Source organism: Podarcis cretensis (assembly GCF_951804945.1).
Source record: "Podarcis cretensis genome assembly, chromosome: 15".
In the NCBI taxonomy this organism is placed as follows: Eukaryota; Metazoa; Chordata; class Lepidosauria; order Squamata; family Lacertidae; genus Podarcis; species Podarcis cretensis.
In genome coordinates, this window is record NC_137185.1 from 44,203,450 (window position 1) to 44,222,740 (window position 19,291).

Sequence of the window (19,291 nt, forward strand, 5' to 3'; positions counted from 1 at the left end):
ATTTGGAAATTGGATTAAAAAAATTTTTTTTCTTGGATTTGGCACGAGCGGGGGAGGTGCAAAAAGGAAGTCTGTCTCCCCCCTATTGTATGCAATTTAAAGCAAGGATTTTGACTACTAAGATCGAAAGAAGAGTCTTTTTTTTTTATCTGATAGAAGTTATTAATTCCACGGATTGACAGTGTAAGTAATTGTGCTGGAGGAGAAGAGTTATTTTTTGAGTTAAAGTGCCACTCATCCCGAGACCGGGAGCGATCTGCGAGAGGAGCCTGCGGAGGAGACATAGAAGATTTTGACAGCTGTCAAACTAGCTGTCAAAGTCGGAAAAAATAGAGAACTTTGTTTCCGATGTCTTTGCTGGCTACATTTGATACAATATAGTTAACTGTTGAAAATAAAGAAGAATTGAAACAAACTAACTTGGCTTTTGGGTTGGAAGTGAAAGGAATACTGAATAACCAGAATCCCTCTAGTGGGGGTTCAGGGACATTACAAAAATGGAAATAGGTCAAAAAATACTAGCTGGCCTGGATGAGGTTAGGTTTCTCGTGAGAAAGTTGTGTAAGCTACAAGAACAAGGTCATGTTTTGTCTACAAGTGCCACAACTTTGAAGCCAACAGTAAAGAAATCTACTGAGCTGGAAAAGGATTTGATGTACAAAATCCAGGCAGCTGAACAGCTGAAAAAAAATTTGAGCAGGAGGAGCAGGAAGGAGGGGCTGTAATGTTGCAGAAGGCAAAGGAGAGCCGGAGGCCTGTCAAGATGGACATAAAAGAAAGTAAGAACTGGATGACAAAAACGGGGTTTGAATTGGAAAATGAGGAATGGAAGGATCTCCTTTTGTGGAGATCTGAAGACCTATGCTTTACAAATCTGATCAAGGTCGAAGATGGAACCTTTTGGCTATTTGGACTTAGAAGGATTGAGAATCAAGATTTGAGCTCAACTTTTAAATATGGAGATCCGGCTGGAAGGAACATGGACATTATAGGGATAGTGCCCCTCCGAGACTTGGTATTTAATATAAAAGACTTTCAAAGAAACCGGCAGAGAGGGACTGAGAGAGATTTAAGGGCCTCAGATGTGAGGCTGCCGGGCTGATAACAGATGGACTAACGGACAATGGCTTAGGGATCGAAACCGGGGAAGGGAGGGTGGGGTTTGGAAACCCAAAGGTGTACTAAAATATTCTGATCTTTTTTTCTTTCTATGTTGTCACTAGTATTGAAATGGGGAATTCGTGGAAGGAGAACTGGGCCGACCTTAGAAAAAGTTTTTAAGTATAATGATTGATGTATATATGTTAAAAGTTGATATATAAAGTGAATTCAATATAATAACAAACTAAGGTTAAAAATTTAGGGAGAAGAACTTGTTGAGCAAATTTTTGGTCAGGGAATACAAGAAGGGGAGGCGAGGGGAAGTTCTGGAAAAAAGGTACTGAAAACATGGATTGTAAATGTTGAATTTTTCTTTTTTCTTTTTTTTGTTTTATTTTATTTTTGGTTTATGTAATATCTGAAATTCTAATAAATATTATTATTAATAATAATAATTAAAAAAAATAGTCTTGTATCCAATGCAGTGCTAAGTAACTATCCTATCAATGCAAGGATCTATGACTCTACAATGGGACATTTCCCACTCATTTCCACATGCACTTTCCCAAATCTGCTCCTGAGGGTTGAGGAGAACCCCAAAACAGATTTAGGGAGCATAGCAGGGAAGAAAGAGAGGAACATCTCATTGTTTAAGTATAAATCCTTGTGCTGATGGGATTGTTACTTAGAGCTGCACTGGATACCCATGTCAATGCCACTGAAAAGAAGCAACCTTTGAGGTTTCGACAATATTTTGTCCAATAATCTTCACCATCTCTTTAACAATACTGTCCCGAATAAGGCCAAAGGGCATTCCACCATAAATGTACTTTTTGCTTGTAAACATTTCTGCAAACGTGTGGCTAAAAAACCTTGTAAAAACAGTAGAAGGGGCTGCAGCACTGCACTGGCTGCCAATTAGTTTCCGGTCCCAATTCAAGGTGCTGGTGTTGACCTATAAATCCTTACACGGCTCAAGACCTCAGGACCTTAAGGACTGCCTCTCCCCATACAAACCGGGCCAGACCCTGAGCTTGCCATCTGATGCCCTTCTCTATGTCCCTCCTTCCAGAGAGGTTCAGAAGGAGGCAGCAGGAGAGTGGGCCTTATCTGTCGTGGCTCCCCACCTGTGGAATGCTCTTCCCCAGAGAAGCTCACCTGGCGCTATCATTACATGTCTTTAGGCACCAGGCAAAAACAGTCCTCCTTACCCAGGCCTTTAACCATTAAATAATCTATGGCCTGTTAAAGATGGGGGGGGGAGAGAGATTATTATTTCATTATTATGCCGTTTGTTATTATGCTTTTTATTATGTCTTTATTACTGATGCTCCGTAAAATGTGTTAATAAAGGGTGGTATATAAGCTGAGTAAATAATAGTAATAAACAATTATGCTTTAGCATGTAAGACTAAAGTTCCTGAGCAAAGTTAGTGCGCAGGAAAAACAGGACTTAACCAATGCTTCCATACACCTAAGATACTCACTTATGTCTACACCAGTGGAGTAAGGCCTTTCATGTTCTCCAAGACCTGACTAGTAAATCTCCAACTTAGATGAAGAAGAATTAGCACTGTGGCTGTGTAGCCAAGGCTGCCAGGCAAACTGAAGAGTTCTGCAAAGCTCTACCAACCCCCTGTCCCTTGGAGTGAGGCATGACTTGAACTGGGAGGAGGTTCTCTCCCATAAAACAAAGGCACTTCAAGTCTGATTTGAATGGCCTTGCCAAACAGGAGAAAACCATCTGAGGATACCTTCCTCCTAAGGGAGGTCTTTTATCCCTAAGGATTACAATATGTACAGTAGCTGGAGGAAGGCAAGATAAAAGTTTAGTTCAAACAATAATAATAATTCTCCTATGGCTACTACAAATGATAGGGTGCCCAGGTAAAAAACAGGAAAAACACTTAAGTATACCAACCTATACTGCTGCAGCACAGTAGCACTGGTAGGGTCAAAGAAATTCCTCCCAACAAGTTTCATATCTAAAATTCTCATCACCCTAAAATAGAAAGCCAAAGTAGTAAATTGCAAAAAATTATATAGAAAAGGCTGTTGTTGTTGTTGGCATCCATTTGTCATGGGAGACAATGCACTGGTAACTTACGCCAATCAAGTTGAGCATATATAACTATTAACCACTGCTGCCTGCATTGTTTTTGCTGTATTAGCAGTGCTAAAGTGACCTCTCCAGGGAGAAAGTTAAAATAAATGACTTGAAACAGTATTTTTCTTGTGATTAAAATAATGATTAATATGCCTTGTCCACTCTGGCAACATGTCAACAGTTCAACATGTCAGATACCACTACTCATGGGAAAACATGGTGACAGACACAACAGTTGACAGCGTCCAGACTCCGTCTTGCAAGAGCTGGATGTCCCTCCCTCCCTTGACAAGCTGCTACAGTATTGGTCTCTACAGCCACAGCAGGCCCTGTAACTCTTCCAACAGTCTGACTTCACCTCTGAAGGTACTCTCTTCCATTGTCTCCTTAGACAGATGGATTTCCAATTCATGTATGGATACCAGTCAACTACCAAAACAATTACCCGTACATAACATTACCTTTGCAGCACATTCAAGGACTGAAAGAATGATGAGAATTCCTAGCTTAAAAAGCCACTTACCTCCTGAAAACAACGTTGTAAAATGGAATGCACAGATCTGAACTGGGCTCCAGAATTTTGGTCATCTGAATTGTCACACTAACCTCCACACCATCTGTTCTTCTCTGACACTTCAGACTTACATCCTACATAAGAAATAAATATATTGATGAGATCATATATACAGATGAGATCACTAAGTCATGACTTTGTATCTTGTCTGCTAGAAGATCTTCAAAAGCTTTAAAGAAAATATCCAAATGATAGTTTTCAATGCTTCCAAGTTGCTTATTAAAAAGTACTTTCAGCAAAAGATGTACGATGTGGCAATCTTAAGTTACGTCTCAACCACAGCCCTTCTCTTGCTTTGCTCTTCCAAACAGCTCATTTCCATGCTGCTGTAAATGAATGCAAAGTAAAGGCAGACATATTAAACCAACTGCCATTTAAAATTATGTCCCAATGTAACCGTCTTTTGAAGACACACATTACTTTGCTTCATCTTTTGCACTGTCATCCCAATGTCTGCATGGACTGTGCAGAGGGCACCATGGTACGTTCGTGTCTCTAATGCAATACTTTTACAAAATCCAGAAGTAAGGAGCTCAATCAGGTCATTCCCTCTCGTACATTCAGGGACATATCAGAAGTAAATCTGGAGTGTACCTTTTATTATTTTCAGATTCAAAATCCCGAAAAGCCTCCAGAAAACTCGCTGCCAACATCTGAGTAGCCAGTGGCAAACTGAAGTTTGATTTTTTTTAAAAAAAACTGCACCTGAAAATGTACAGCCAAATTTCCTTCTACCTAATTTCACTGCCTTCTTTAAAAAATGATCATTTTCCAGCAAAAATAGCCTGTTCGTTATTGCAAAGTTATCTACAAAATTCCCCCCAAAATCTTTGAAAGCCCACTCAGAAAGCATGCAGTTCCTCACATATACCAGTTCTACAAAGTTGCACAGAAAACTGTCTTATAATGAGTCAGACCATTGGTCCCCTCTACCTCAGTATCTGGTAGTGACTGGCAGCAGCTCACCAGGGTTTCAGACAGGGCTCTCTCCCAGCCCCACCTGGAGATTCCAGAGATAAATCCCAGGACCTTTTGCATGCAGAACAGCTGCTCTGCCACTGAATTACAACCCTTTTCCCATTAGACACATGTTGCCTGCAAGCCTTTATCTGGCTTATCCAAACACTGCTAAGGTACCAATACATAACATGAGTAAAGATTTGATAACAATTATAAAATTGGACATAATACTATTACTGCCAACATATGAATACATTTTGCTACTTCTAAAATTATGATCAGCAAACACTGCACATCTGCCATCTCCAAAGTAGTATCTCATAATTCATGATACATGACATTTTGCTTTTTTTGCTATTTTTACATTTGCCCCAGCATGTTCTATATGCTACCTCAAATTAACTAAATCTTGGGTGTTCAATGAGGCCTGGTCCTATTACAATGCTCTACAAGTCAAGTTTGACCCAATTGTGGAAGATGCTAAATCCCTTTAAAATGTTGAATCTTCATCCCTGTTATCGTGCCACTTTTCAAAGCTACTGGCTTCATCCTGCTGCATGCCAATATGCAAAACCATGTTTTGTTTTAATAAACTTTATTAAACAAGAAAATATCTTCAAATACACACAAAACAAACATACAGTACAAACATTCTATAAGAAAAAAGAAAAGAACTCACATATAGAATAAAAAATAGTAAAAGAAAAGAAACTTCCAACTAAACCCATTGTACTATTTGCATTCAAAATTTTTACAAAACTTTTTCTAACACTTCCTTATATCACAAGACTCATTCCATATTTGCCAGGAAACATTTATTATCACAGTATCCTTTGAGATATTCCTTAATTATTATCCATTCCTTATTAACATCTTGTGTTGAGGTTCCTCTCACTGTCCCAGTTCTCCTTGCTAGCTGTAAATACTCTATTAATTTGGCTAGCCATTCAATCTTTGAAGGGATGGTATCACTTTTCCAATTTCTTGCTATTAGAATCCTTGCTGCAGTTGTTGAATACATGAATAATGGTCTAATTTCATTCTTGATTTCTGATGTCATGAGTCCTAATAAAAATGCCTTGGGTCTTTTAGTGTATGGGATTTTAAACATTTTCTTTAACTCATTATAGACGGGGTCCCAGAAACATTTAATCTTTTCGCAATTCCACCACATATGCATGTATGTTCCAATTCCTTTCTTGCATCTCCAACATAACTCTGACTTGTTCTTATACATTTTGGCTAACTTTGCTGGTGTCAAGTGCCATCTATATAACATTTTCTCTTAAGTTGATACAGACCATAAATTTAATATGAATTCTCCACAACTGTTCCCATTGATTCATTTAAATATTATATCCTAGATCCTGGGCCCAGCATATCATAGATCCTTTCACTTCCTTCTCCTTTACTTCCCTATTTAAAAGGAGGTTATACATCTTTGTGATATATTTATTCTTAGCTTGGAGAAGTTCTTTTGTGAAATTAGAGGTCTCATTGGCAAATCCCCCCTTTTTTTGCAAAACCATGTTTTAGGGGACATAGGTGTCTTAAGCCAACTGAAATCAAAGGTTATATGATTTTCAGTGAATAAACATGTTCAATGGATTATAGTTGTTGGTTTTGCATTAAGAGAATTTGTCTAGCTGACTCACTGCATGCCAGAAACAGTGAGCATCACTCTGCTCTAACTTAGGACAAAACCATTTGTCATATTTCAGAAATTCAATACAAAAACTTGTGCACTTTCAACTTCTCAGCTTTGAATTTTGCGAACTTATTAAAGTATAAATTGTTTATGAGCAGATATAAAAATTAGCAGTAATTTTTGTGAAAATGACTATTATTAATTAAAATTTGTTGGCTGCTTTTTTTTAACCAATGTAACCCAAAGCAACTTGCAATATATAAACACATACTGGCATAAAAGAGAAATATTAATAAAAACCTAAGAAATGATTCTATTTTTAAAAGGCTGGATTAAAACATTCTAACCACTCAAGGCCAGTCAATTAAGAGCCTGACAAAAAGGAAGTTATTTTCCCCTAGTGCTTAAAGCATGTAATGATGGGGCCAGATAAGTCTACCTGGAGAGAGCATGTCACAAGCGAGGAGCCACCACTAAAACAGGCCTATTCTTGTGTTGCTGCCCTCCAAACCTCCCAAGGAGGCCACACACAAAGAAGGGCCACACTGTGATTGCAGGGTATGGATTGGTTCATATGGGAGAGGTAGTACTGTACTGGCCCAAATATAAAATGCACCTGCAAAAGTCGGGGGGGGGGGAGAAAAAAAGACATTCCCCTGCGCTCCTGCTATGCCGCTTTGCCAGTGGCCTCCCCTCCCTTACCCCTTATTTCTGGCGGCTCAGGGGAGGTGTTGGAGCAGCAGGTGGGGTGTGAGCCGTTGCCCCGTGCTACTGGGCTGCTCTTGCCTTTTGCCGATGGCCTTCCCTTTTGCCCCCCCCCCCGGCAGCTCCTGGGCTGCTCTGCGGGGGCGCTGTGCTGTTGGGAGTGGCAGGCGGGCTGCACCGTGTTGCCCCGCGCTCCCAGGCTGCTCTTGTGAGCAGCCTGGAGCGCGGCTCGCAGCCTACCAGCCACTCCCAAGCCTCCCTGAAGGCATCGGGGGAAAGGAAAGGTCACAAATATAAGCCACGCTTTAACTTTTCAGATGTCAGAATGGGGGGGGGGGAGAGTGTGGCTTAATTTTGGGCCACTAAGGTACTTTAAGTATTGAGTACAAAATATCTGACATTAAAAAATCTTGATAGGTTTAATGCTGAAGATGGCAACTAAAAATATAAAAATCGGATGGTCATTACTCAAGATGACAACCATACCAAGTAAAAAATCTAGCCTTGCTTTATTTTGGAAAAGTGGTCTAGTCCTTAAGTGTATTTTAGTTTTACTGCATGTATTTTAGTTCAAGTAGTAAATGGAAACTTCACCATTCACCTCTAAACTGATAGATGGTTTGAAAGATGCAGAAGGTGTTCTAAAAAGAAAAAGGTGTTCTAAAAAAAAAAGTGACAGTCCCCTGTTCCGGAGACGATTTATACAAAATCCTTTCTGTATGTTTTACTGTGAGCTACATCCCTAGCATACACTTAAGTACTCCAAGTACTCCCCCCAACATCTTTTCATTATAACTCTCATGGAAACACACTGCACCTTAAGCTTAACACTGGTCACACGTTTTCTCATTTCTGCATCATATGGCAGCTTCTATATCCTAAGGAAGAGGATTTTTATTGACTATTGTCCCACACAGAAAAACCCACAAGAGGGAAAATGGAAATGTAGGTGGTGGTACATCAGAACATAAAACATCTTTGGCTCCTGTATCAGGCCTTACCTCAGGCAACTTTATAGGCAAGTAGAGAATAGAGCCATCAAATGCTGTAACCTCTCCCGTCACTGATTTATGCTCCTTCAACATCCCAAAACGCATACTCTTACATTCTACACTGGGGCTGGAAGACAAGCATGTAGAAGAGAAACGAGGAGTCACAGTATATGGAGCTCACAAAATTTCCTCACTAGGGAGAGGAATTTGTATTTCCATTCCTCCTGGCCAAGACATTCAAAAACCAAAACTCACAGAATGATCAATCAAGTCTGAAGAACATCTGAACACATGAAAGTCAGTAGAAAAGAGTCCAGTAAAGTTTAATAAATCATGTACTGGGGGGGAAACTACCCAATGTCACTGAGATGACAGACACAATTCTATTCCACAAGCAGAGCAACAATCTTTACTGTTATGCTGTCTAGTGAATTCTTCAGATCAGTAATTTATTTATACACTTCTGTTCCAAGATAGTGTTTGATTTGATTTCAAAAATATTCTGTTACAGAAGGAATAGTTCAGTTTAAATGTCGTATATTCTCCAGTCAGTATATTCATTTGGGGGGGGGGGGTTAAACATAAGGCAAATAAGGGTGGGAAAGATGCTGATTAATGAGTCAGTGGAAAAACCCTCACCCTAGTATAACTTAAGCTGGTTTCTACTTTTCAGTCTGCAATTCTAAACATGCTAACCTGGGAGTAAGCATCACTAAGAAGAGCCTCACTTCCAAGTACCGTATTTTTCGCTCCATAGGACGCACTTTTTCCCTCTTAAAAACTAAGGGGGGCGGGGAGTCTGTGCGTCCTATGGAGCGAATGCAGGGGGAGGCAGGCAGGAAAAGCCCCCAAGAGCCGCACACAAGCTTCGCACGGCTCTTGTGGGCTTTTCCCCAGGAGGGAGAAGGGACTGACGTGGCCAGTCAGTCCTTCTCCCTCCTCGTAGAAAAGCCCGCAGGAGCCGCGCGCTCCTTAAAGGGTGCGCGGCTCCTGTGGGTTTTTGCGGGAGGTGGGGGAATTGCCATAGCCGCGTGCAGCCTCTCCAGCCAGGAGAGGCTGTGCAAGGCTAAAGAAGCCAAGATGGATCCCGCTGGCTGTCTTGGCTTCTTCTTTAGCCTTGCACAACCTCTCCAGAGCGGGATGGATCGCGCTCGCTGCCTTGGCTTCTTTAGCCACGCTTCTTTAGCCGCGCTGGAGAGGTTTAGCTCCCGGCTGCAGAGGTTGCACAGCTATGGCAGAAGCCAAGACAGCCAGCGGGATGGATCCCGCTCGCTGCCTTGGCTTCTTTGCTCTTTGGGGCTGGGGGCGAAACGCGGGCCTGTCCACTGCTCTTTGGTGCTGGGGGGGGGGGAATAATATTTTTTTCTCTAAAAATTAGGTGTGTCTTGTATCCGGTGCATCCTATAGAGCGAAAAATACGGTAAACATGCATAGAATTGCTCTGTATATTTCATGTCTCCAATAGTATATTTTTATATACTAACCAAGTTACATATTATGTTGTTAAGCAGCAGAATATTTACAGGTTTGGTAAGTATCACATTTATTTCCATTTATCCCAAAACTTCTGTTCCTCATCCCACATCCTCCAGAAGCCCATGGGAAACACAAACACAGTCCTATAGCTTTGAAATTTCCTGAATTTTTACACCTCTAGTTTCATCTTTCACATGGTGTGGAGGGGGGCTAATCTGCTCCTCACCCACAACTTTGGATGAATAGCAACAGCATTTGCAACAAAAACCTGCTGCCATATAAAAAATAAGTGAATGGGATGCTGGTTAACAGTTACAGTTTACAGAACAGTCACACACTCATAAATTTAAGACAGAGGGGCATCACAAATTCTACTACAAGCTTACATGGCTCGTAACTCTCCCTTCACGGACAAACCACTTTCATCTTTTTAAGCTTCCATGTGTTGGTGGGGGTAGGAACACAAGTAGAAAGATTTGAAAATTCAAATCCAGTTTAGAATTGTAACATGAAGAATCCTGAGAACCAATCAATAAATGTCACATGGCCTACTTTTTGAGAACAGCGGCATTATAGGCATATAAAAAGTGGGGGGCAGGGGGAGAGGGGAGAGAGAGAGAGAGAGAGAGAGAGAGAGGAGATTGATTTATGGCTACTTCCAAGTACCTTGTCTGTAGACAAATAAAACCAACAATCCTTCAACAGCTCAGATGAATGGTGAAAAATTACTACCTGAATGTCACATGATATTGATACACAGCTTCATTTTGACAATGGATTTTTATCAGGTTTAAAGCCAAGGGAACAGGTACTCCTTTTGAGCCTTGCTTCATTAGCGGTTTTCTAGAAGGAAGAAAGCATACTTGAAATAATTTACATGCTTAATTTAAGAGATATGAGCAGTTCGCTTGTTCTGAAACTGACTAGTGATAAAGCAAAATCCCTGGTTTGGAGGACAACATATGCTTACTTTAAGGGGAAAGTCGCTGTCATCCTCATCACAGCAGAAGGGGAAGTGAATGAGTCCAAGGCTCATGGCAGCTGCTTCCTGCTCACACTTATCATGCTACACACCAGGGTTTCGTGTAATGTATAAACATGGCCCATATGATAAAATAAGTGTCCACTTAGCAAACATTCCTAAGAGCTAAGAAGTAAATTGCACAAGTTCAGTTCAACTTTCTCTCAAGGAACTGTACAGAGGACAGTACACTCCTAACTTATGCAGGGGTTATGTTCCAGGGATCACGCCTAAAGCCAAAACCACGTATGGTCAAAACACACTGGGTTCAATGGTGGGTGGGACTGCCAAAGTCTTTTTTCTCAGACACCCGCCCACTTTCTGCCCCTTTATTTTTATTTTTCCCAAGCACATAAAGTTAAATGCACATAAATTGTGCGCTTACTGTAGTAACAACTGAAATGCTAAAAGCCAGAATGACAGGTAATATTGTTAAAAATTTAAAGTCAGATTTTCATTATTTATTGGACTGATTTAATTAACCACTAAGACAAATGAATATGCAGCACTGCATTTCTGGAACACCTAGCAGAATCTCAACTGAAGACAGAACATGCTTCTGTACAAGAAAAGAGGTTCTGCAGCCAATACAAGAAACAAACTTTGATATCTTCTGCATAAAACTCAGTTGTTCTGAAGAGACACACATCTGTAAACGTTTAGACACTGCATTTCCAGCAAGAACTTTGAATGCCCCCAGTAGCATATTAATGATTAAAGAGGGAGGGGAGGTAGACAAGGAAGATTCTCTTGATATGATCAGCCATCATAGATTTTTAGTATCAGCTTTCACTTACTTTTTCTCCACAAGCTTGTTAGAAACTTCGGAAGAAATCTCTGATCTAGGAGGTTCTACTGGTGCTTTCTGCAGAACTCCTGCACTTACAGCAGATGAGTCTCCACAGGCCCTACCAAGTCCCAAACCTGCTCTTCCAAGACCAACAAAAGGAATTTCACTTTCCACAAGACCAGGTACCCTGAATAAACTTAAAAGAGAATAAAAAGAAATACATAGCACAATGATTTCCTTATCAGCTTTCAAACAGCATGCGAGATGGCTTTAAATAAAGCTCAGAACCCAACATATTTTACAATGGAAATTCCCCAGACTCAACAACAGTGAAGTGCAGTACATTGTTTAGATGCAGAAGACTTGTGTTCCAATTCCCATCACCCAGAGTTCAGTTTGGGCAAGTCACACTCAGTCTGGCTACCACACAGAGCTGTTCTATGGACAAATGAGGTAGGAATTGTACAACACATTCTGTACAGAAGTAGAATAGAAATAGTGAGTCTCCAATAATCTGGAATTGTTATACTCTGTCCATTTGTCCCTCAAAGCAGCATCCTCCAGGGCTACAAGGCTACAGGAAAAAAATATGATTTTCTGGCATGCATGAAGTACATACAGTGGTACCTTGGTTCTCAAACTTAATCCATTCCGGGAGCCTGTTCGACTCCTGAAACGGTTTGAAAACCAAGGCTGCAGGAAAACCAATTGGCTGCAGGAGCTTATTGCACTCAACTGGAAACCGTGGAAGCCACATCGGACGTTTGGCTTCCGAAAAACATTCGCAAACCAGAATACTCCCGGGTTTGCAGCGTTCAGGAGAATATTTGTTTGACAACTAAGCTATACGGGAACCAAAGTACTACTGTATCTTAATTTTTCCCCTCCCCCCCTATAAATTCTATTATTGATACATAATACCTTTTACTTATGGTTACTAATCTAAACTATACATACATCATTTCATATTTGTAATAACTGTAATAATTATGACACATACACGCCGACACAACTTGTTAATTTATTCAGAAATGTCAGTGTTTATTGTCTTTTTTATTTTTATGTAAGTGTTGCAGTTATATGTCCTAATGTAAATATATATCTCAATGCAACAATGTTAAACAGTTTAAAGATGAAAGTGAATAAAAACTTACAAAAAAGCAGTATGATTTGTGATCAATGGTTCTCATAATAAAATCTGTGAAATTTCACATCTGTATAAAAGAGGGACTGATCAGATTCACAGCATCTTTCAACTGAAACTAATGAAAGAAACTAATGGCTTTGAACTTTTACTTGAAAACTGATCATTGAGCTCATTTCACTTGAGCCAGAAAGATATACAAATCTAATGGATCATCATTGAATAATTACTGGCTGGCTAAATGAAGCATGTCATTTTTGCCCAAGGTAGGACAAGTGGCATTTCTGGTATCATGTATACCTTTTAGATGACATTTGTAGTGGTTATCTTAAAAAGCTAAACAATATTGGATACACATACATAGATACAGAGAATTTTGAAATTTACTTTGAACTGAAATCAGAACTCTTCCTGCTTGGACTTATGGATGTACAATTAGAAAAGGACTATGGAACTTTGTTTCAATATATGATTACAGCTTGTTTGGAGGTTCTAGCAGGGGAGCGCAGCTATCGTATACCCTTGACCGAAGAACGGTACACTCCTTCTATCTGGAATGGTCGTCCTCTTCCACCGAGCGCGCAGCTTCGGGAGGGACGCACATGGAGCGGTGAGGGAGGAAGGGGACACCCGCCTAGCCAGCCAAATCAACCCCGGCGATCAATGGGGTGACAGATGTCGCAGCCAGATCGCCCTCACATCCTCACATTATAGCAGCGAGACTATATGCACAAAGATTCATCATTACCAACAATGCTTGTTAAAACTAATGAAATTAGCTGAGATGGCAAAACTGACATGTTTAATCAGAGGAAAGTCCTTGTTAACATGTACTAAAGACTGGAAATCTCTCAGACTTTTTGTGTGAAAAAGAAAATGAAATGACCTTAGGATCTGGGGATTGAAAATAGTGTTTGTTTATATAAAATGGTTTTGTTGGGTGTTATATTGGAGTGGATGAAGTGATTATTGTTTATATGTAGCAGAGAGATGAAGAATTGAAAATTCTTCAATCTCTGAACTATAGATTATCTATTTCCTCTTGAAAGCCTTTTTCTATCTGTTTTTTCTTGTCGCTATCTCTTTTTCTTTCTTTTTGCATCATGTTTTAATCTTACTTACATTAAAGGTGGACAAAAAAGATAAATGATATTAAGTTTTGTATTTCTCTTTACAAACTCTATGAAATTTAAACTTTATAATATTTACTTTAAATAAATAAATAAAGACACATTTGTTCATCAACATTTGCCAACTTTTAAATCCAGGCTTTCAGTGCTGATTTTTCTATTGATTTCTTTTCTGCTGTGGATTGTTATTGTAATTTTGTGTTTTAATCTAAGTTTGGATATGTGTGTGCACGTGCATGTGTATCCCTCTGTACCACCCTAAGATTTTTATAATGAAGAGGGGTATATAAATAATTTTAATAAATTACTATATTCACCTCAGGATCACTTTACTCACCTGCCACGTCCCAGAAGCTGCCTTTCCACCTTGCTGTCTCCAGCTGGCCCTCCTCTAAACTCTCCATGCTGTGCTGGCAAGTCCACTTTGGGTTTGATACTGATGTCACCCAAAATGCCTCGGCCTAAATAGAGTATAAAAAACAAGATAGAAAAGTTATTTTTACAGGTTTAGATACTACCCAAGGAGAAATATTACTGAAGTATAAGAGAGAAGCTCCTATGTGATAAGGCTAACTGACCCAAAGTAGGCTTTGAGGCAGTCTCAAAACCAAGTCCCTAGAACCATTATGAGCTTTTAGGAGGGGCAGGTTGTATGCAGAGACCCCTCTAGTCCCTGGATCCAGCAAATGTTAAAATCTAAGAAAAGTTGCTGGAATAGCCAGGCTGGCTTCCGGGTGAAGTAATCAGCCACTACGGTAACAAAGGGCTCTGTGCCAGATGACAAATGGGTGGGACTCCCTCCCTCAACTCACAGTTAGTTAGAAAGACAAAGACTGGAGTAGAGAGTTGCAGTTATGTGAGTCAGAAGCTGGAAGCAATGAAGCACGCTGGGAAACCAGAGATCCAGAGCCCTGTCTGATTTCTGCTTGGATCCAAGGTTGTGGCTATGAGAGAAGCAAGGCCTTCTTGGGAAGTTAATGCTGTGAACCCCTCCATCATAGGCTCAGATTGTATATTTGTGTAAATAAACCATGTATCATAAAGATACCACATTCTCTGCTGAACCTCATTCCAAAGGAACACACCAACCTTGAGTAAACGCCTGAAACCCCTGGCATTTCACACTGCTCAGGGATTGGAGCGTCATGCAACATTATTGTTACAGGTGTAGGTACTACCTAAGGACACACATTACTGAAGTACAAGAAAGAAGCTCCTATGTGATAGGTCTAACTTACCCAAAGCAGGCTGTGGAGCAGTCTCAAAACCAAGTCCCCGGAACATGGAACCCAAGGTCGAGGTAGATGTGGAATGCTCCTAAAATAGAATGGAGGACAGAGAGACTCTACCCATTATACCTACTGGTTAAGGATAAGGCCAACTGGAACAACTGCCAATGATAACTCTTGAAAATTTAACTAGAGTTTTGCAAAGGAAGGAAATTTCTGCATCTAAGTTGCAAACCTAAAACTAAGCTAGAAGTTTCTCAACAACAATAATCTTATTATTTGTATGCTGCCTATATGTTGCCCTAGCCCAGAGGAATAGTAAAAACACAATAAAACATCAAACATCAAAACCCTCCCTCAAACAGGCCCAAGCAGCAGCATGATAAGCTCTCTGCCCAACACAAATTATTTCCACAAGCATCTAACTATAGTATTCAGAAAACAGCTTGTTTTCTAGCCATGTTTTATTTAAGGTTCTTCTTGAATGTCTTTTCAAAATACAAATTTTAATTAATTAATTTTTACACACACAAAATACAAATACAAAAGAGAGGGCCCATTATTCTAAAAAAATAAAATAAAAATAAATCTCCCTTTCTGAATGAGGTAGGAAAATCTAGCCAGTTTTAAAAGATTCACTTTTACACTTGACAATGTATCCTTGAACAATGTTTCTACACTAGAACCCTTTAGTTTTACTGAAACCTTGCTTTTCCACATTTCTCTAGAATGTTCCAAACTGCAATTTAATATAACCTGTAGGCCTGGGCAATGTATTGAAACATCGTTCAGGGCCAGAGCACTCAGCGGGTGGGGCTTGCCTGCACCTTCCTTGCCTTCTCCACTGCCTCCTTCCTCCCTGTGCCAGGTACTGGCAGGAGTGGCATTGGCTTTAGCCAGGAAACTTGCAGGGCCAGGGCCGGTGCTGCTTCTTTCTCCCTCCATTTTTCAACATCACACTGTATCACTACATCACTATGCTTAGCTTGTGAGAACATCGCAATGTTGAAAAGCTGGCATCATCCAGCCCTAATAGCACCATACTATTCAGTAATGACCTAGGCTGTAGTGAGATCCTCCTAGAACATGACTCACAAGTAGTGCTGGGCAATATCTGGTTTTCAACATCACAATTTATCATGAGCGAAATATCACGATATCATGATATATCACGATATATGTCCCTGTGGTGGCAGAGGGTGTGTTGTGCTTCCCTGCAGCAGCAGAGGGTCTTGCGTGCCTCCCAGTGGCAGTAGTGGGTGCGCCGCGCTTCGCTGCAGTAGCAGAGGGCCTTGCTGCACCTCCTTGTGGAGGCAGAGGATGCCCCTGTACCTCCCTGCAGTGGTGGAGGGTGTGCCGCGCTTTACATTTAAGGAGGGCCTTAAAATGTAAGGAAGTAGTAGATTTTATAAAAATAATAAATAAACTTCCATACGTTATATTTAATATATTTTCAACTAATTTACGAGTAGTTTAAGTGATTTACTTAAGTTGCATCTGCTTCCCCACTCAGAGGTCTAAGTGGAAGCTGTGCATGCATAAGCCCCACTGAGTTCAACTAAACTTACTTCTACTTTCCTGGGAGTAAGCTCCATTGAGTTCAGTACGGCTTGCTTGTGAGTTGACATGCATTTGCTTCCACTGCTTACTGAAAAACACCCTCCCCATCATTCTCACATGGTACCCAACCTCCTATTTCAGCCTAAGGCAGCCAGCTAAATCTTCTCCCCTCCATTCCCCTCACCCCAACAAAGCCCTCATCTCACCAATCTCTCCCTTTTTATTAAAGGGAGGGAGGGTAAGAAAACAAGCAAAAAGATACAGCAGAACCTTATGTTACGGATGGGATCCGTTCTGCAGGCCCGTCTGTAACATGGAACTGATGCAAGCTGAAACGCCACTTCTGCAAATGCATGAGCGGGGAAACCCGGAAGTAACCCGTTCTGGTACTTCCGGGTTGCCACAGGACGCAACACGAAAACACGTAACATGAAGCGGACGCAACATGAGGTATAACTAGTGGTACCTTGGGTTAAGAACTTAATTCATTCTGGAGGTCCATTCTTAACCCGAGGTACCACTTCAGCTAATGGGGCCTCCCACTGCTGCCGCCGCCACTTGGTTTCTGTTCTCATCCTGAAGCAAAGTTCTTAACTCAAGGTACTATTTCTGAGTTAGCGGAGTCTGTAACCTGAAGCGTCTGTAACCTGAGGTACCACTGTACTACAATTGCATTTTATTACCAAAAGTGGGGGAACAGGACAGCAAAGACTGCAATTAGCTAGCAACCATGTCATCCAGATATTCCTCCACTTTATTTTAATTGCAATATTTTTAATAAATATATTTAAAAGATAAAAAAAGTAGTGAGCAATCAAAGTATGGCAATTCCAGAGTAAAGGGGTAGTGGGAAGCTAACTTAACAGAAAAATCCTGTCTTTTAAAATCATTTTCCTTTTCTCATGTTCTAAGTGATGATTGAGCAACAGCTATTAATATGCAGGACACACAGCAGAATTCGCTATAGAGAAGAAACATTCCTCCTATCAGTTATAGTGAACCCAAGTATGCCATGTAACATCTCCCTGTACAGCATTGTGTACCAAAAGAACAAGGGATCTAGTTTTAGCATGAACCTGCAGGTACTGGCCAACCACTTTCCAGCAAAGTATCACTGCTGGAGATTATAAAAGTTGTATATTTACCTGCTGCAAATGTCCTGGTTGTTTCTGTACCATCTCGCATACTCTTTGCATCCTACCAGCTGAAGGAATAGACCTTCCTCTACTGTATACATTATCTTCAATCGTAAGCAGCTGTGGCGGAGATTCAGGCACATGGCCACTCTGAGGCATGTGGAAAGATGCACCACCCCGAAATGGGGGTCTTGTGGGATACATGATACTGTTTGAGGGGGAAAAACACATTTCAGAAGCATACAGCAAGGGGCTCTCTATAGTGATCCCAGTTCACCATGCCAAATTAAGTCTGAAACAAGACTACAAAGATGCCCTTGAACCATCTACCAAGACTAGCACAATCCACCTCTACCACCATCAACATCTCATTTTATTGCCACCCCCCAACCCTAGGTCTCCTATCACTCTCCTTAAATAGTGAAGAAAGACCTTTGCAAGAATTAGGTTCTCATCACTCTACAATGTACTTCCAACTCCCCGCCCCCATGAACACCTCCCTCCCTCAGAGAATAATGCAGAAGAAAATGGCCCACACAGACCAACAACGGCCTAAGCACCAACAATGGTAGACCTTAATGAGCACAGATACACCAGACTTAAAACTGGTTAAACAACAATAAATCTTCCTTTAAAGCCATCCAAGTTGGTGGCTGAGGTGGACTCTACACCTTTCCTCCTACCTGAGGCAGATTTTATTGCCAATACAGGGGAACCAGAAAACCTGAAGCAATGGTGACTTGGAAGTCCTGCCGCACCCCAAGACTGAGGTAGCCTTGTGGTAGTGTGTGTATTTCTTAGGCTTGGTTTAAAATACTGTACTCTCCCACCTTCCCAGAAATAATGTCTTTTGGGTATATAACTCTGCTCAGGAACAGATGCAGAAAGTGCCTTTATTTAATATCATCCCTGTCCCTTTTAAACTGCCACTCTGAGTCTTATGAAAGTTAAAGAGAAAGGATTTATTTCACAATAAGAATGGTAAAGAGATGCATCAGGAGTTGTTTAGTCGATTAGTCATGTCCGACTCTTTGTGACCCCATGGATGTCTGAGTTACTTGAGCCACAACAAGGCAGTGATCCATGAAGGGAGTGCCAGGAGTTAGACATCTTTAAAGAATCAGTAAACAATGAATACTGAACTCAGGCTTTTCAATTAAGTACTTTCTTTTATCTTTCCTAAAACTTCCAACATTCAGCTTCACTGGATATCCACACGTTCTAGTGTTCTGACAGAGGAAGACAAACTTTCTTCGTTCCACTTTCTCAGTGCTATGCATAATTTTGCAAACTTCTATCATGTCACCTCTTACTCACTTTTTCTCTAAACTAAAAAGTCCAAACACTACCGTACAACCTTTTCTCATAGGGGAGTCACTATATCCCTGAACCTTTTTGAACTGCACAACAGGGGGTGCCACAGGGCACAAGATTTTTGAGGGGGTGTGAACCAAGCACCCACACATAGGCAATCCCAGTGTGGCCTGGTGCTCCTCTCCGCGCAAGGGTCATGCTGGCCAGCTGGGCTTGCCTGCGGAGGCAGACAGGCAAGCAGCTCAGCACAGTCCCACTTTGCTCTGGTGGAGGTGGCGTTGCTCCAGCAGCGTTGGTGGCAACAACAACTGGAAAAGGGTCTATTTATTCCTATTCTTTGCTTCCTGCAACTTAACCAATTCCTGATCTCCTCTTTTTCCTTGACTGTCAAGCTTATGTAGGAG

General features: G+C 40.9%; 1 protein-coding gene across 2 annotated transcripts in view; it reads right to left on the bottom strand.

Moving 5' to 3' along the window:
* PIWIL2 (piwi like RNA-mediated gene silencing 2) overlaps window positions 1–19,291 on the bottom strand; it is a 53,761-nt gene that overhangs the window by 32,964 nt on the left and 1,506 nt on the right. For both annotated transcript variants that reach the window (XM_079954948.1, XM_079954947.1), the window contains exons 2-9: window positions 17,583–17,781; window positions 14,887–14,965; window positions 13,986–14,109; window positions 11,382–11,570; window positions 10,296–10,406; window positions 8,097–8,214; window positions 3,732–3,856; window positions 3,023–3,103 (exon numbers count right to left, since the gene is read on the bottom strand). In XM_079954948.1, the coding sequence (XP_079811074.1) occupies window positions 3,023–3,103; window positions 3,732–3,856; window positions 8,097–8,214; window positions 10,296–10,406; window positions 11,382–11,570; window positions 13,986–14,109; window positions 14,887–14,965; window positions 17,583–17,777 (1,022 nt within the window). In that variant the 5' untranslated portion in view covers window positions 17,778–17,781. The remainder of the gene's footprint in view (window positions 1–3,022; window positions 3,104–3,731; window positions 3,857–8,096; window positions 8,215–10,295; window positions 10,407–11,381; window positions 11,571–13,985; window positions 14,110–14,886; window positions 14,966–17,582; window positions 17,782–19,291) is intronic.